General features: G+C 44.9%; 1 protein-coding gene across 4 annotated transcripts in view; it reads right to left on the reverse strand.

The window, feature by feature from the left end:
• Positions 1 to 18,195, reverse strand: part of LOC115105110 (rho GTPase-activating protein 12-like) — a 99,816-nt gene extending 81,621 nt beyond the window's left edge. For 2 of the 4 annotated variants that reach the window (XM_029626743.2, XM_029626744.2), the window contains exons 1-2: positions 17,960 to 18,193; positions 9,592 to 10,449 (exon numbers count right to left, since the gene is read on the reverse strand). In XM_029626743.2, the coding sequence (XP_029482603.1) occupies positions 9,592 to 10,404 (813 nt within the window). In that variant the 5' untranslated portion in view covers positions 10,405 to 10,449; positions 17,960 to 18,193. Of the gene's footprint in view, positions 1 to 9,591; positions 10,450 to 17,959 lie in introns of all 4 variants that reach the window. The other 2 variants (XM_029626742.2, XM_065007133.1) reach the window with 2 other exon arrangements.
• Positions 18,196 to 18,903: the final 708 nt, after the last annotated feature.

An 18,903-nucleotide genomic window follows, 5' to 3' on the forward strand; every position in this document is an offset into this window, starting at 1 on the left:
AGGAAAAGCATTCAAAGAGAAAAAAAAGAAAAGAAAAAAAAATCAGGGATAACTCTCATTCACGCATTCATTCCTTCTGGTGCTTACCTTGTCCTCTGGGTACATGCTGTCCCAGTCAGTCCAGCACAGCTCCCCACACACACAGAGATACAGACAGAGAGACAGAGAGCGAGCAAAGGGAGTCAGAGGGAGTGGATGACAGGGGAGTGAAAAACCGAATAAGAGAAAGTGAGGGAGTGTCGGAGAGAGAGAATGAGTACAAGAGATTCATCGCTGCAATCGTTCAAAGGTGAATAAATGTCCCACAGTGAGCGATTCTCCTCCTCTCCAACCTTTCCTCTACCTTATCGAAGGATTACCAGAAATCCCAGGTTATGAAACAGACAGGATTCCTGCTAACCAGGAGATCTATACATCAGCTCCACTTCTAGGAGGCGCACACACGCAAAAGGAGAGGAGACGCTCAACCTCCCCAGGACGCTGTAGACTTTAATCCCGTCGTCTCAGCACAGAACCACAAATCTCTGGGAGAGGATGAAGTAAAGTTCAAACAGGTTAGCTACCTACCGTAAAGGCTGCCTGGAGCCGGAGGTGTTTTCAGTTACTATGAGTAGCGTCATGTCCTTCACATATAGTACCTCTGACAACCTATCAACAGCACTCATCATCATCACGAGAAAGAGATGGAAGAACATTTAAAAAATATATATTGAAAGATGGAGAAAGAGAGAAATAGAAGAGAGAGAACTACAGAGAGAGGAGCGACAAAGAGACCCAGAGGGAGAGACAAAGAGAATCAGAGGGAGAGACAAAGAAGGTGAAAAAGAGAAGCAGGGGAAGAGAGAGAGAAAGTGAAAAAGAGAAGCTTCATTGAATTACCTGTGCACTAGACCCACAGCCAGGTCTGTACAGTAGGTTACAAGTGTGTGTGTGGAGGGGGGGCAGGAATGACAAGTATGCACTGGAAAACAAGCAGGGGCCTCCTTTTCAGCCAGCGCCTGGGAAGTAGCTAGGTCAGGCAGCCCAGCTCAAACAACAGAACAGTGGGCAAATTTTAAACAGACCAATCAACCTGGTATCCAGAAACTTAAATCACAACAGCAATTCATATTTTTGAGGTTATATTTTTCAAAGGTGAAATATGAAGAACTGTCTGTCACCCATAGCCACACACAACATTGTGAGCTATGTCAGTCAGTAACCTGTCACACATTCACAACCTTTGCTCCCCTGCCTCCCCTTGCACAAGTTTGTAAACAAGTGCCTAACAGACTGAGATAAATGTGTAAGCCCAAATAAGTCACGTGAAAAAAAGAGAGGAGACAGAGAGACAGACAGCACAAAACTAGCTAGCAGACTTCCATCCCCTCACAAGATGCTTCTTCTGCATCTTTAATGACATGACATTGTTGTAATGTTTCTCTTTCCAGTCATTCATGGACAGACGGTAAAGTAAGTCATTGGTTCACATCTAGTTCAGAGACCCACTAATCCCACTAACAGGAAAACAACCATCTCATGTGTTAAGATAAACTGGAATTCAACAGCCACTTTCCCACAAGCGTAAGGCTCTCCAGAGGGTAGTGAGGTCTGCATAACGCATCACCGGGGGCAAACTACCTGCCCTCCAGGACACCTACACCACCCGATGTCACAAGAAGGCCAAGAAAATCATCAAGGACCTCAGCTACTCGATCCATGGCCTGTTCACCGCGCTATCATCCAGAAGGCGAGGTCAGTACAGGTGCATCAAAGTAGGGACCGAGAGACTGAAAAACAGCTTCTTCCAGGCCATCAGACTGTTAAATAGTCACCACTAACTAGCTTAAGCCCTGTAACCTGCTAAGAACTTTATCACAGTTACTAGCCAGCTACCATCCGGTACTCAACCCTGCATCTTCGAAACTCCTGCCCTATATAGTGTTTTACCCAGATCATATGTACACCGAGTGTACAAAACATTTGGAAAAACTGCTCTTTCCATGACATATCTTTCCCCTGGATTCACCTGGTCAGTCTATGATCCCTTATTGATATCACCTGTTAAATCCATTTCAAATCAGTGTAGATGACAGGGAGGATTTTTAAGCCTCGAGACAATTGAGACATGGATTGTGTATGTGTGCCATTCAGAGGGTGAATGGGCAAGACAAAAGATTTACGTGCCGTTGAACGGGGTATGGTAGTAGGCTCCAGGCGCACCAGTTTGAGTGTGTCAAGAACTGCAACGCTGCTGGGTTTCACACACTCAACAGTTTCCCGTGTGTATCAAGAATGGTCTACCACCCAAAGGACATCCAGCCAACTTGACTTAACTGTTGGAAGCATTGAAGTCGACATGGGCCGGCATCCCTGTGGAACACTTTTGACACCTTGTAGTCCATTCTGAGGGCAAATGGGGGTGCAACTCAATATTAGGAAGGTGTTCCTAATATTTTGTAAACTCAGTGTATATACTGTATTCTAGTAAAGGCTCATCCTATATAACTACTACTGTACACACCTTTTCTACACTGTCCATAATGTCTGTTCACATCATCATATACATATATATTTATATTCCGGACTCGGGTGACATTGCTCATTTGCAAATGTGTATATTTCTTAATTCCTTTTTTGGGGGGGATTTGTGTGTATTGTTTTGTATAGTTAGGTATTACTGCACTGTTGGAGCTAGAAACATATGCATTTCGCTAATACGATAACGTCGGCAAAATATGTGGACATGACCAATACAATTCGATTTAAAATCATAATGAAAGCAGGCTATGACGTGAAATAGGCTTTGAGAAGTGCCACCTTTATTTTATTACTTATCGTTAGTGCCATATTTGGTGTGCTTTGATGTGTTGATCAATGCACAAGCACCTTTTTTCTCTCTCCTGTTGATATTATTCATACAGAAGTGTCATTTTGTGTGAAGTTTAAAATGCATTCTGTCATTACTAACTGTGTAATGTGACACATTTTAACATCAACATTTGGATTTGATTAATACAATGAAATACTGAAATCAGTCGTCTTCCTCAAATGAAGGGGATAATGACGGAACCTTTGCGAGAGGGAGGGAATGTGATTTCATTGCTCCTCAACCCACGGCTGAGTCATTTCATTCAGGGTAAGTGGAGTTAACCTGCCCCGTAGTAGGCTAGATCTGAAAGATTCGTTGCCATAGACATTTACCTGGCTGAAAGGTGAGTCACTTTTGTATGAGCGGTTATGCCAAGTTGACCAAAGTTAATTCCTACCGAAGTTTCAGGGTCCCCAAGAGGAAACACCAGCGAAAAAGTGGCAGGAGAAGGGGAGTCCTTGCAAGATTAATGTCGAAGGGAAAACCAGCCATCTCTTCCCTTCATTCTATTGGCCAATGTTTGTTTATTGAAGGTAAAGTCACTTGATAATTGCTATCAAATGGGACTCTCGTAATCTCAATATTCCCTGCCTTTCTGGAACATGGCTTTCGGACAAGATACTCCACATGGCTATCTAACCCGATGGAGTCTCCATTCACCGAGCAGACAGGACATTGAATTCAGGTAAATCGAGAGAGTGGTACAGCAAATGGTGTGCTAGTTCTAGCGTCCTCCGTAGGCTATGCCACAGGACTGCTTTGCTAGAGCCGACTGGAATGTGTTCTGGGACTCCGTCGATAGCGTCGGCGAGCTAACCACCTCCGTCACCGGCGTCATTAGTGAAGGTTTGCCGCTTCCCCAATCAAAAGCCCTGGATTAACACCAATGTTGGCACTAAACTAGAGGACAGGGCTACAGCACACAGGGCTATCACAGCCAACCCCGATGCCACGGCTGAGGATACAAACAAGTACAAGAAGTCCCACTACGACCTCTACCAGACGAACTCAATGCATTTTATGCACAGTTCGACAAAAACAACAGAGCCATGCATGAGGACTCCCGCCGACCCAGGGGACTGGGTGATCTCGCTCCCCGAGGTTGACGTGAGTAAGGTTTTTAATCAGGTCAACACTCGCAAGGCCACAGGGCCAGACGGTATTCAAGGGCGAGTTCTCAGAGAATGCGCAGAACAGCTGGCAGGCATATTCACGGTCATTTTCTCTCCCAGTCTGTAATCCCCACATGTCTCAAGCTGACCTCCATCATACCTGTTCACAAGAAGTCAAAGGCCAAATGACTACCACCCTGTAGGACTCACATCTGTAATCATGAAATGCTTTGAAAGCCTGGTTATGGCACAGAACTCCATCATCCCAGACCACTAGGCTTGGGCGATACAGCGTTTACCGGGATATTTCAAAATTATTTTCAATACCTTGTTGGGCCTGCCGGGGTGAGTGCTACGCCACTACTTATAACTAGAAGTTAAGTAGAACTAAGAAATCTATGATGTGTCCAATAAATTATATCCAGCTCAGGGCTCCAGCTATGCATTTGGTTTGCTAACTTGCCAGCTAAGTGGCTAGATGTCAACATCAAGCTTCTCGGTTACAGCAGAGACATTCAACCCTCCTGGACCAAGATCCCAGTTGCCTAAATTGTTTCGTGTATCCCCTCAAAAAAGAATGATATATACAGTACCAGTCAAAAGTTTGGATACACCTACTCATTCAAGGGTTTTTCTTTCTTTTTACTATTTTCTACATTGTAGATTAATAGTGAAGACATCAAAACTATGAAATAACACATATGGAATCATGTAGTAACCGACAAAAAAAAAGTGTTAAATCAAAAATATATTTTATATTTCAGATTCTTCAAAGTAGCCACCCTTTGCCTTGACGGCATTGCACACTCTTGGCATTCTCTCAAGGATGGTCAATGGAAACCGGATGCACCGGAATTTCAAGTGTCATAACAAAAGGACTGAATACTTATGTAAATAAAGGTATTTCAGTTTTTATTGCAATACATTTACAAAAATGTATAAAATACTGTTTTCGCTATGTCATTATGGGGTATTGTGTGTAGATTGATGAGGGGGAAAAAATATTTAATACATTTTAGAATAAGCTGTAACATAACAAAATGTGGGAAATGTTGAGGGGTCTGAATACTTTCCAAACGCACTGTATTAAGCTAACTTACGATCTCGTGTTCTTTTTTCTAATTTGTGTGTTTTTGTTCTACATTACGTTTTTTTTATAGTACTACCTATATTGATTACTTGAAACAACCATGTCTGTCTGGCCATCGGTCTCAGAAATGCACCCCATTCCCTATGTAGTGACCAGTGTTCTGGTCAAACGCAGTGCACCCAGTGTATGTTGTGTTCATCTGATCTGATCTGGGTGCATCCCTGGGATCCCTGGGAATAGTGTGCCACTTGGGATGCACCCAGATCAGATGAGAGTGCCGCTAGCAGATTAACACAGCATACGTAAAGGCAGATGGAAATTCATAGATCTGACCTTGGGACAGCTCAGACCAGTTGTTCCTTTTCCACAGATTTACTCCTGCATACAGTTTCATTCAAGTACTGTCATATACGCCATTTGTGTTGCTGAGCAAAGCCTGGAAGTCGAGGATATACGGTAGACAACAAAGTGGTGTGGTGCCCCTTCCATTGGGAGTTGCTGACATAAAGACATGCGATTATTTTCAGGGATAATAGACATGCTTCTCAATAGGGTCCCTTTACTATCCCTGCATTAGCTACACATGGTGGTGCACATGGCAGGGGTATGGCTTCTATATTAGAGCAGCGGTCCCCCAAAAACAATTCCCAGGGCCCCCCTTTTCCCATTCACACCCACCCCTTTTTTTTATTACAGTAAGTAAAATAAAGAATAAACATATATTTAATTTAAGACTCCTCGACATTAGAAGGTCAAAGATATCCCCATGTGCAGAGTCAAGTCTTCCTCTGGCATTTGACCACTTGTTTCTAGCCTAAAGCATCGCAGAGTTATGCGTTGTTATAATTAGATTTATACAATTGTGAATTCGGGAACCAAAGAGCATCTTGCAGAATAGTCAAAATCAAGGATGCAGGGTTACAGAGTAAGATAGGGGTCACATCTCGCCATCGTACATACGCTCACACCTCTCAGAGATTGTTTTGTCTGATGGGCAGAAAAGCGTGGGGGTTGTCTCAGGCAGAGCAAGGCAAGCAGCCAACAAGTTCCACTGCCTGGCTGGCACCAGAAGGGAAAGCCACAGACAAACAACAGTGCCATGAAGCAATGCCTGCATCATTCTCTCTCTACTCAATGACACATTGGGGGGAGGGGAAGGAAGAGAGAGAATGACTATCCTCACAGACCCAGAGAGAACAGAAAGGAGATATCTAGTCAGTTGCACAACTAAATGCGTTCAACCTAATTTAACATTTAACTCAACCCCTCTGAACCAACTGCCTTACTCAAGGGCAGAAAGGCAGTTTTTCCACCTTGCCGGCTCGGGAATTTGAACAAGCAATCTTTCGTTACTGGCCCAACGCTCTTAACCACTAAGCTGTCTACAGATAGTGAGATATGATGTTTATTGGGTCTCGTATATGATACACATGACACACAATGTGCTACAAAAATAACCTAGTATGGACAAGTGAAAAATAACAAGCTTTAAAAATGGTACAGCTTGGCCACAGTACAGGGTGGCCCACATCATGTCCTTTAAAGAACTGAAATACCACTCCATACAGATGCCAGTCAGGGTCTTGAGCAGTAAGGAAAGAGGTTTATTTTGACAATCCTTTAAGAGCATAGGAGCTGTGCTTTTAGAAGAGCAAGGAAGGGATGGGGGAGGGGCGGGGGGGGGGGTTGTCGGCGGAATCTAAATGGGACTCAGGGGTGACATTGCCAATGAACCCATCGGACCAAAGCTGTGAATCAACCAGAGAAATGTGGGCCACCTGATCCTATAGCTACTACTGGCCTAACAGAGCCCTACAGAGAAGGGAATTAGGGTAGGGAGAATATGGTAACACACAGAGGTTTACTATCCTTCACTGATCTGATGATCAAATCAATTTAGGCTAGGGAGACGAGCTGGCACTGGCTCAGGCTAGCTCGTCACTGACAAATCCTCACAAACATTCCCTGATTCTCTATCCTATGGAGGGAGAAGGATAAAGGCAAGGGGGTAGAGGGAAGGAGGGGATACAGGCCAGGGAGGAGAGGGGAGGAGGGGATACAGGCAAGGGATACAGGCAAGGGAGGGGATGCAGGCAAGGGAGGAGAGGGGAGGAGGGGATAAAGGCCAGGGAGGAGAGGGGAGGAGGGGATAAAGGCCAGGGAGGAGAGGGGAGGAGGGGATACAGGCCAGGGAGGAGAGGGGAGGAGGGGATACAGGCAAGGGAGGGGATGCAGGCCAGGGAGGAGAGGGGAGGAGGGGATACAGGCCAGGGAGGAGAGGGGGAGGAGGGGATACAGGCAAGGGATACAGGCAAGGGAGGGGATTGCAGGCAAGGGAGGAGAGGGGAGGAGGGGATACAGGCAAGGGAGGAGAGGAGGGGATAAAGGCCAGGGAGGAGAGAGGGGGGAGGAGAGAGGGGAGGGGGATACAGGCAAGGGAGGAGAGGGGAGGAGGGGATACAGGCAAGGGAGGAGAGGGGAGGAGGGGATACAGGCGAAGGGAGGAGAGGGGAGGAGGGGATACAGGCGAAGGGAAGATAGGGAAGGAGGGGATACAGGCAAGGGAAGAGAGGGAAGGAGGGGATACAGGCAAGGGAAGAGAGGGAAGGAGGGGATACAGGCAAGGGAAGAGAGGGGAGGAGGGGATACAGGCAAGGGAAGAGAGGGAAGGAGGGGATACAGGCAAGGGAAGAGAGGGAAGGAGGGGATAAGGGCAAGGGAGGAGAGGGGAGGAGGGGATACGGGCAGGGGGAGGAGAGGGAAGGAGGGGATACAGGCAGGGGAGGAGAGGGAAGGAGGGGATACAGGCAGGGGAGGAGAGGGAAGGAGGGGATACAGGCAAGGGAGGAGAGGGAAGGAGGGGATGATAGAAAAAGGGGAAAAGAGGAAAAGAGGCTTCGTGTAAATGCAGCTCAAAGCGCTTTGCTTCACATACACACTTTTCTGCTGTAACCGTGCAATGACACAGGAATTGAAAGTGTTGGTTGGTTGCACTGCAGGGCCAATCACCTGCATGGCAACTGGCCACGAAATGACATGGAGCAGGTTTCACCTGACCAGACAGTGAGTGAGCTCCGCGGTTCACTGGCAGAGCCAATTTGCCGTGGGCTAGGCATACGCTCAGTTGCAACTACCCACTACAATCTGTCGAAATAATTATGACAAAAACCCCTTGATGCACAAGTAACATGTAAATGACCGGGGCAAATGTGTATGATTATGGTCACCAGTTTGACAAGCATGAAATTAATTCTGGTGAATTAGACATCATTTTGCATGCAGCTGGTTGGGATTTCATCATTGTTTTACAACAAAAAACATTCAAATCTTGTCATGGTCTGCAGACCATTGGTTCCATTCTCTCTCTCTCCTCTAACCCCTAGCACATGGCTTTCACTCTTTGCGCACACACACACACACACACACAGTGGGGCGACAGAGCCGAGAAGACTGATCCTCAGCTGATATGACCTAGTTTCTATTCAAGCCCAGACCCTCTCTTTGTTCCTCAGCCGCCTTCTGCCTCCTTCTCGACAAAGAACCTTCACATAATCTACCCACAGCCTGAATTTAGAAAGAACCTAAAAACAATGCTCCCAAATCCATCTGCTCCTTCTGTAGACCACCACCTCCTTCACAGGAGGGACTCCTCTTGTCATTTTATTCACAGGTTCATTCATTTACACCTCAGACAGAGACAGACCGAATGATCCGGGCCTCTCCTGATGATGATAATGAGTCATAATGGGAGGTGGGAGGAGGAGACCTACATGATCAACCTTGGTGAGGTCTGCGAGTTACACACATGCTGTTGCTGAAGTGGACACTCAAATGAGACTCCCATGGCTCTCTGCTCTAGACTTGGAGGCTCCCAGAGCCATTCTACCCGCTTGCTGAGAGAGAGAGACCTGTTGGTACAAAGGAAAGTTTAGGCTCCAAACTCATCAGCGCTATATTCCACTGTTGAAGTTGACCCCTCAAAACTGACCTCATCGGCAACTACATCCAAAACCAGACACCTGCTTCATGGATCAGCACATCACTCCAGTGTATGTCCCGTGTAGGTCCGACAACCGCACTCAATTACAGGACCTTCAGATTTAACAGTGGTGCTATGAACACCCTATTTAGTCTTTAAATTGCCCAACGCGAACACGAGGAGCATCTACCCCCCCCCACCTTTATTAATAGGCACCTGCAGCAACTGTTGCTGCTCTTGTCAGAGCTGGCAAATGAGGCCAAGAGTATTCAAGGCAATGGGGTGGAATAAAACAGCATTGTCCATGGGGGCTGGTGAACGAAGGCAGCTCCGCAGGACACAGTGGAGGAGAGACCCGCAATCAACCAAAATCTAATCTGACAGGGGGGAGAGATGGGAAGGAGGACACTTATCAGCTAATGTCTTCAAGCTAGCCAGGGACATGGATGAAAAAGAGAGCAAGGGAGAAAAGAGGATGCTGGATAGAGAAAGGGCTGTAATAATCATGGGTGTGTCAGTTCCCATTTAACAACAGCATGTTCATCATACTGTCTCCTACCTGCATGTGTTCAGCAGAGCTGCTACTTAGGTCGTCTCCAGACTCCGAGTCGTTCCGGAGCGTCTCCGACCCCTCCCCCGGGGAGTCGCCAGAAGAGGAGGGGGTCTGTTCTCTATCATCACTTCCCTGGTGGCGTTTATGGTCGTTGTAAGGGGCCCTGGGGGGCGGAGAGTCCGCCCGCATCCGTGGTAACGTGGAGTTGTTGCTGTGGTGATGGTTATTGTTGTTGTGTAGGAGCACCAGCTCGGCTACACCAGGGGGCTTGCTGTGCCGCGGGCTGCCCGGGTTCTGGTTGGCGTCCTTGGGCAGAGTGGGCGGGGTGACGTGCACCGGAAAGGGCGACGGCGTGGAGGAGGGCGACGGACGCCCAAAACTAGACATCTCCTGAGGCGGCCTGTTGTTGAGGTTCTCATTGGACGCTCTGCATATATCCAGAACTGTAGGCTTCACACGGAACGCCCCACTCACCCCACCAATCCCGCACGACACGAGAGGCTTCTGAGGGGGCATGAGCGCCCGGCGCACTTCCCTGACGTACTGTGCTGGAACATAGAAGGCTTTCATCCCCTCCTCCTTCCTCACCTGCCACCAGTCCTCGTTGGTCTTCCTGACCAGCATGTAGCACTCCCCCTGCCTGATGGAGATCAGCTTGTCCTTGGCCGTGTACTCATAGTCGTACTCCACCTCCACGTACACCTGGCCTGGGGCGATGGTGGGCACATCCACCCCGCCGCCATGCCCATCTCTGTCAGCCATGACGGTGTTGACCCCTTCTAACCGTGTCGACCTTTGACCTCTATTGGTGCTCAGCATTGGAGGGCTGGGGGGATCCACATCTCTCACTGGGGATCAGCTAGACTGCAGGGAGAAGAAAATAGGAAGGTTTCAGTTCAGGTTTCATTTTTGACTGCATTATTTAGCGGTTTTATGCTAAACCAAAGCCAATTGACCTCTGGGACAAATCAAGTTAAAACTTGATCCTGCCAAAGACTATTATAGTTCTCCAAGGTTGGTACCTTCTTTCATCACAGGCTAAGGACTTCATTTCTAACCCCTACCGACCACCCTGACCCTGCATAAAGACGGTACTTTTACAGCCCTGTGTCTGAATGGGATTAAAACTTTAATGTAATCCAACACAAACAGACACTACTACTCACCACAACAACACTCGCCTTTAAATCCTACTTTATTACGGACTTCCTCCCACAAGTCTCTCTCAGACAACACTGGCATGATGTCACAAGCTATTATCAGTAAGTGAAGATCATACAGGTGCTAATTCACTCATTTTCAAAACCAGCTTTAAACCCCCAGGATCAGAAACAGAAAGAGATGGCTTCGGCTACAGATATGACTGGATAGGAAATCCACAGCGGAAACCTCAACTAACCTCAAAGGAACACAGGTGAGGCCAGCCTGACCCCAATCACCTGAACCCACACACACAGAGCCTTCTTGTGATCAGATGACAATGGCAGAGAGAAACACTGTCCTAAATAAAGCCTAAAATGGCCAGAGTTGCATATAGTATTACTAATATAGGTCTACTATAAATAAAGCAAAAACAGTAGCCTACTGGCACCACAAAATCCCTTACTTCATTCACATTTTACTGCATCTAATGACAGCCAAGACCCTCCTCTCCTTGTTTTCTTGACTGGGAACTGGGTCTTCCTCTGGTTTGGAAGCACTGTCAGTGATCTACAGTATCTGACATTGAAAATCCCCTGACATATCACCTAGAAATACCCATCAACATCAAGGCAAGGTTCAGGGGCTCCCCTGCCAGAGTAGCTTCCATCCATAACTCCCTCGTGTCAGATAATCTTTATGCTCCTTTAAATAGCATCCACTGCAGTCTGTCTGACATCCACGAAGAGGCAGGAAAAAGCAGGTGCTTTTCTGAGGCGTGAGTCTATGCTGTATCTATATAGAGGATGGTCCCTCGTATGTAAAGGGATATGAACGCACACATTTAGCCACGGTGGCAGAGGACACACACAACCGCCTCCCACCAAGAATAGATATCTGGTAGTTACAGTGGTCTGGGAGTGAGTGTGAGTGACAGAGAATAGACTATCACAGAGCGGCGACTGTACACCGATCAGGATGGTCTACTACAGAGCAATTCCACGTTAACGGAAATACTTACCAGAAGTATTTTCTCACTTTAAAATGCATGCCAAACAAGAACCATTGATTTCAAAGTGTAACCATCCATATAACTACGCACAGGACCTCAGCCACCTGAGCAACAGGCTGCGGCTATGGAGCCCTGAACTATTCCCCAGACGTGATACATTGTCCCGGACCTGCTGTTTTCCAGCCCCTCCCTCTCTCTACCGCACCTGCTGTTATGACCTCTGAATGCTCGGCTATGAAAAGCCAACTGACATTTACTCCTGAGGTGCTGACCTTTTGCACCCTCAACAACCACTGTGATTATTATTTGACCCTGCTGGTCATCTATGAATGTTTGAACATCTTGAAGAATGATCTGGCCTTAATGGCCATGAACAGTTGAAGTCGGAAGTTTACATACACCTTAGCCAAATAGATTTAAATCTCAGTTTCTCACAATTCCTGACATTTAGTCCTAGTAAAAATTCCCTGTCTTAGGTCAGTTAGGATCATCACTTTATTTTAAGAATGTGAAATGTCAGAATAATAGTAGAGGGAATTATTTATTTCAAGTTTTATTTCTTCGTCACATTCCCAGTGGGTCAGCAGTTTACATCTACCAAATACTAATTGAATGTCATAGTGATTAAATTGTTTAACTTGGGTCAAACGTTTTGGGTAGCCTTCCACAAGCTTCCCACAATAAGTTGGTTGAATTTTGGCACGTTCCTCCTGACAGAGCTGGTGTAACTGAGTCAGGTTTGTAGGCCTCCTTGCTCGCACACGCTTTTTCAGTTCTGTCCACAAATGTTCTATAGGATTGAGGTCAGGGCTTTGTGATGGCCACTCCAATACCTTGACACAACTTCTGGAAGTATGCTTGAGGTCATTGTCCATTTGGAAAATCCATTAGCAACCAAGCTTTAACTTCCTGACTGACGTCTTGAGACGTTGCTTCAATATATCCACATAATTTTCCTGGCTCATGATGCCATCTATTTTGTGAAGTGCACCCGTCCCTCCTGCAGCAAAGCACCCCCACAACATGATGCTGCTACCCCCGTGCTTCACCGTTGGGATGGTGTTCTTCGGCTTGCAAGCCTCCTCCTTTTTCCTCCAAACGATGGTCACTATGGCCAAACAGTTCTATTTTTGTTTCATCAGACTAGAGGACATTTCTTGAAAAAGTACTATTTTTCTCCCCATGTGCAGTTGCAAACCGTAGTCTTTTTTTATTGCGGTTTTGGAGCAGTTGCTTCTTACTTGCTGAGCGGCCTTTCAGGTTATGTTGATATAGGACTCATTTTACTGTGGATATAGATATGTTTGTACCTGTTTCTTCCAGCATCTTCACAAGGTCCTCTGCTGTTGTTCTAGGATTGATTTACACTTTTCGCACCAAAGTATATTCATCTCTTGAAGACAGAATCTCCTTCCTGAGCGGTATGATGGCTTCGTGGTCCCATGGTGTTAATACTTGCGTACTGTTGTTTGTACAGATGAATGTGGTACCTTCAGGAGTTTGGAAATTGCTCCCAAGGATGAACCAGACTTGTGGAGGTCTACAATTGTTTTTCAGAGGTCTTGGCTGATTTATTTTCATTTTCCCATGAGGTCAAGCAAAGAGGCACTGAGTTTAAAGGTAGGCCTTGAAATACAACCACAGGTACACCTCCAATTGACTCAAATTATGTCAATTAGACTATCAGAAGCTTCTAAAGCCATGACATCATTTTCTGGAATTTTCCAAGCTGTTTAAAGGCACAGTCAACTTAGTGTATGTAAACTTCTGGCCCACTGGAATTGTGATACAGTGAATTATAAGTGAAATAATCTGTCTGTAAACAATTGTTGGAAAAATGACTTTTGTCATGCACAGAGTAGATGTCCTAACCGACTTATCAAAACTATAGTTTGTTAACAAGAAATTTGTGGAGTGGTTGAAAAATGTTTTAATGATGCCAACCTAAGTGTATGTAACCCTCCGACTTCAACTGTATATACAGTGTATATACACTAACGTTCAAAAGTTTGGCGTCACTTCGAAATGTCCTTGTTTTTTAAAGAAAAGCACATTTTTTGCACATTAAAATCACATCAAATTGATCAGAAATACAGTATAAATATTGTTAATGTTGTAAATGAATATTGTAGCTGGAAACGGCTGATTTTGTATGGAATATCTACATAGGCGTACAGAGGCCCATTATCAGCAACCATCACTCCTGTGTTCCAATGTCACGTTGTGTTAGCTAATCCAAGTTCATCATTTTAAAAGGCTAATTGATAATTATAAAATCATTTTGCAATTACGTTAGCACAGCTGAAAACTGTTGTCCTAATTAAAGAAGCAATAAAACGGTCCTTCTTTAGACTAGTTGAGTATCTGAAGCATCAGCATTTGTGGGTTCGATTACAGGCTCAAAATGGCCAGAAACAAAGAACTTTCTTCTGAATCTCGTCAGTGTATTCTTGTTCTGAGAAATGAAGGCTATTACATGTGAGAAATTGCCAAGAAACTGAAGATCTGGTACAATGCTGTGTACTAGTCCCTTCACAGAACAGCGCATACTGGCTCTAACCAGAATAAAAATAGGAGTGGGAGGCCCCGGTGCACAACTGAGCAAGAGGACAAGTACATTAGAGGGTCTAGTTTGAGAAACAGACACCTCACAAGTCCTCAACTGGCAGCTTCATTAAATAGTACGCGCAAAACACCAGTATCAATGTCAACAGTGAAGAGGCGACTCCGGGATGCTGGCCTTCTAGGCAGAGTTGCAAAGAAAAAGCCATATCTCAGACTGGCCAATAAAGATAAAAGATTAAGATGGGCAAAAGAACACAGACACAGGAAGTCTGCTATGAAGGCCAGCATCCCGGAATCATTTTGAGAATTTTGCAGAGGATATCTTCGTCGCGCAATTTTACATCTAACTAACATGCTTGGTGCACTATTTCTCAAAGAAAAAAATGTGCATGAAAACAAGCGCTCGTTGAATGACAACAAAAATACTTTATTGAAGAATCCCTACAGTTGACCTATCGTGGAAGAAGGGGTGTAGACTTTGGCTCCCGAACATCGGCTGGCCCCGAGAAAACAATTGTGTGCCCGAAGTCCAAAACGTCACAAAATGTCAATATACGCACACACTCTTTCCGAACTGTTCCGCTTAGGAAGCATGTGGAGGCCGTATGTGTACTTCTGTCACACGTCCTCTCGTGTCACACACAGGAACCAGAGCTCTCCCTCTTCAGCTTACACTACCCAGCATATCTATGGGTGTGAAGAGGGGAGACTGACTTACTCACTGACACACACATGGTGTAAAGAGGGACTGGAGACTGGCGACTGCCATTAATACCGATAACAGCAACACGAGTGGTGCTGCATACCCACAGCAATCACTCCCTAACAGGCTCACATACCTTTTCATCATGCCACCACCTCCTAAGATGGATGATTCACTTTGTTTGGGCACTCTGTAGCCTCATTTCATACTGTACACATTGTAACCAAACGGTATATTGTTCCTTGTAAATATATTGCATGATATACATTAGTGATATACAGTAAGTGTTGGCTAGAGTAGAGAGAGAATGGGACAAGGCATTATGTTTGTATGAGTTATACATTAGGCTCCTTTTCCCCAAGGAGGCAGTGTCATTATATCTAAAGACCGCATGACTATGATTATTATGTTTATAACTAATCTACAGTTCTAACAAAAAGTTGCTCTCCGTAATATTCCTGGTCTGAGATTTCCATGGCAACACAATTGAACCAATGGATGGCTTTTATGGAAGAGGTGTCAATCAAACCCACAACAAACCTCAAAACCCAGATAAGAAAACTGGTGATGGAGCCGAAGGCATTACTTCCGACCCTTAAATCAACCCATTCTAAACTACAGCTAACTGTAAATACGGCTGACTTCTGGGAAACAATGAAACTGACAGCTTGAGTAACAGTGTTTTTGAAGACCGACTCCCCTCTCTCTGTCTGCATCCCAAATAGAACCCTATTTCCCCTATGGGCCCTGGTCAAAAGTAGTGCAGAATATAGGGAATAGGGTGCTATTTGCCAAATAGAACCCTATTTCCCCTATGGGCCCTGGTCAAAAGTAGTGCAGAATATAGGGAATAGGGTGCTATTTGGGACACAAACTCCGACAGATGTGTCATTAATTTCTGTGGCAGGCTGTGAAACAGGAAACAGGGAATTGCAATCCATCTCAGATAAATTCTCTGCTCTAAGAAGAACAAATTACAGTCAGTCCTTAAGCAATATAAGCCAACTAGTGGCTCTGTTATTGATTAAAATCAAAACGGCAGACAAGTAAAAAAAATACCTTTCAAAATGGCAATGGCTCACCTTTGGGAGGTTTCACCCTATTGAATGAGCTCCAAAATACTAGGCGACTTGTTGATTACCCTCTTTTATACCGCACATAATAGGGTATTATTCATGCTTATCTTGATGTTCAGTTCATCTGTAGGCTATGCACCAATAAGATCTATAAGCGCCCCATGATAAGATCTAAAGTGGGGTGTCAAACATATGGCCCATGGGGCATACATTCATACAGTTTCTTGACTGTGTCCAGAGCTCTCGAATAATCACCGAAATGAACGCTAGACAGTCGGGGAACATCAAAAATTCGAAAAACGATGGCTAGAAGACTATTTTTTTTTTGAAGGGGATGAAATATAACCCGTGAACAGTGCAACCCCCCGGAACTCATTGAAGACTGAATGCGGCCCGAGGGGCAAAATCTGTTTGACACCCCTGATCTTAAGCATCAGCTTATTGTGACGATCTCTCCATCCACAGCCACACACTAAATGGATCGTTGGAAATTATCATGTAGAACAATATGTCCTATTATTAGAAAGAAACTAATCGGACAAACCGGGGGACCTCTCCTACGGTCTGAGGATGATGGATGGATTATCATTATGTAAGGAACATTAACTATGCTTTCATTTTCACACATCTACGCATCGCTGGCCACGCAAGCACCACAACACTGAGATTCTACATGCCTTTGTCCCAGTGGTTCTATTGGAAACAGAATAACAGATGTCACCAAGGCTGTGCGGTAGCCAACAACATGTGCATATAGGCCTACTGCTGTTCAAATGTTTTCCCAATTGTAGTTGTAAATTGGTGTGTGGATAGGGATAAGTAATGGTGCAAAGAAGCATTGCATTCAACAACTTGGCAAAGCAAAAACATGGATTTAATATCTGAGTTTTTTTTTGTTGTAGAACCACCTGCAACTGGAAACGGACATTTAACCGAATCAGAAACGAAGAAAGTATCGCCAAGAAAAAAATGGTTAGTTTATAGATCTATGGCGGTGGTTTCTATGGGGCTTTCCTGTAACGCCCAGTAATGGACACCAAAAATCATGTAACTAGGCTCCAGCAGACCTGCTCTGACTTGGAGCCAAGGCAAGGTCTTGGGTACCTTTCAGCTTTCATTTAAATAACAATGGCTAACTTTAACACCATTTCACAAAGCAAGTCTTGAATGATGGAGGTTGTTGATTCTGCTAGCCAGTCTTTTATTCCATAACTCCCCGGTGGAAACACAATAACACTAGAGCTAACATTAACATAAAACACTGGCGACACGCTGGTGTGGTGGTAAGTCTAGATGGAAAAGCACCATTCAAATACAACAAAAGGAGTTTAATCCATATTCAATTTCAACAAAAGACCCCGACGAGACAGAAACCCTCATTCCCAAACCAGGAAAGTCTGGCTAGTGCCACTAATAGCCACTAACGTTAGTTCTGGTGCAGACAAAACTGAGGAAAAAAAATATCCCTTTAAGAAACATTTGACACAGATGTGATTCATATCAAACTATTAGACCTGTTGGGAATAATCTGTTTACCAATTGTAGGCTACCTATGCTAAGAAAGCAATGCGTTGAACAAAAATGTAGGCAGTGTTCCACGTGAAAAACCACGTACATACAACCAAAACAATATTGGCACCCCAATATCACCCAGCGTTGTAGCCTAAATATCAAAACAGAGCTCACGTTTATAAATATAGTTACGTTACTACACCACAACAGTAGGTTCTAATGCACCCCTCTGGGAAGGAACTCGAGGTCGAAGAAACAAAAGTAGCCAGTCGTTTTTGCAACTATGCATTACAACAAGGTAACTCTGGAAGTAACCAATAACTATCTGTGGTCTTGCGATGAATGATGTAACGTAAGCCTACACACCTTTTTAGCGGTATCTTCTTTCTCTTCAAAGAATAAGCTGGCCAACGGCGGTTTGTTTTGTGCGGAACTTTTCCTCCAGATATATCAGTGATCTTAGCTGCTCCAGTACGCGACTCGAGTACGCTAAGCTCTGTATTCAGTGTTCCCAATCCCCCGCCTCGTTTTCACTCTGCCGTGGTGCTGTCGCTTGTGAGCGCTGGGTTGGTCGGTTCTCCCACCCTGCCTGCCTTGCCTCTCTGTCTGTCTGCCTCTCTGTCTGTCTGCCAACTTTGATGGACGATAGGCTACTCCTGGCATGCCATCTGGTGGTCAATAGTCTCACCTAGTGGCAATAGGCTACCACTTGCTTTCCTTGAAAGCTATTCTACCAGTCTTAATTTCGAAAATAAGTTATTTGTTCAAAATTACAGTTTAATTTGTAACAAATGTGGTTTATTGGTTTAGCCTATAGGCTACTATATCCCAAGCCACATGTGTAACGTGATGGGGTTGATATTGGGTCTCTCTTAGTCGCAATGATCTGACAATTGAAATACAATGGGTCTGGTGATCATCAAGACAGCTCCATAAAGAAAGAGCTCCTAATTTACCGTCTCAGTTTCTTAAATCACCATCGGTTACCATCTCAAGCCAAATCTGTGACAGACGTTTCAAGACTGCCCCACAATTATCACATTTTTTAATAATAGATTACGGGGGATTTGGAGTTGCCAAATTCGGATTTGGATTTGTCCAAATTATCCGCACCAAACATAAATCAGTATTCTTTCTAAGAAAAGCCAGTCTTTCTAAAAGCCAGTCCTGGCAAAGCGAAGTAAAACAATTACTGAAAACATATCACCAAAATGTACAATAGCTTGTTTTTCCACTCATCAGATTCCGTTATTTGATAGTGTGTGACTGTACCATAGCGTGCTCTGCTGGTGTGAATGGGCCAGTGCATC

Source organism: Oncorhynchus nerka, linkage group LG22 (genome assembly GCF_034236695.1).
Source record: "Oncorhynchus nerka isolate Pitt River linkage group LG22, Oner_Uvic_2.0, whole genome shotgun sequence".
NCBI lineage: Eukaryota > Metazoa > Chordata > Actinopteri > Salmoniformes > Salmonidae > Oncorhynchus > Oncorhynchus nerka.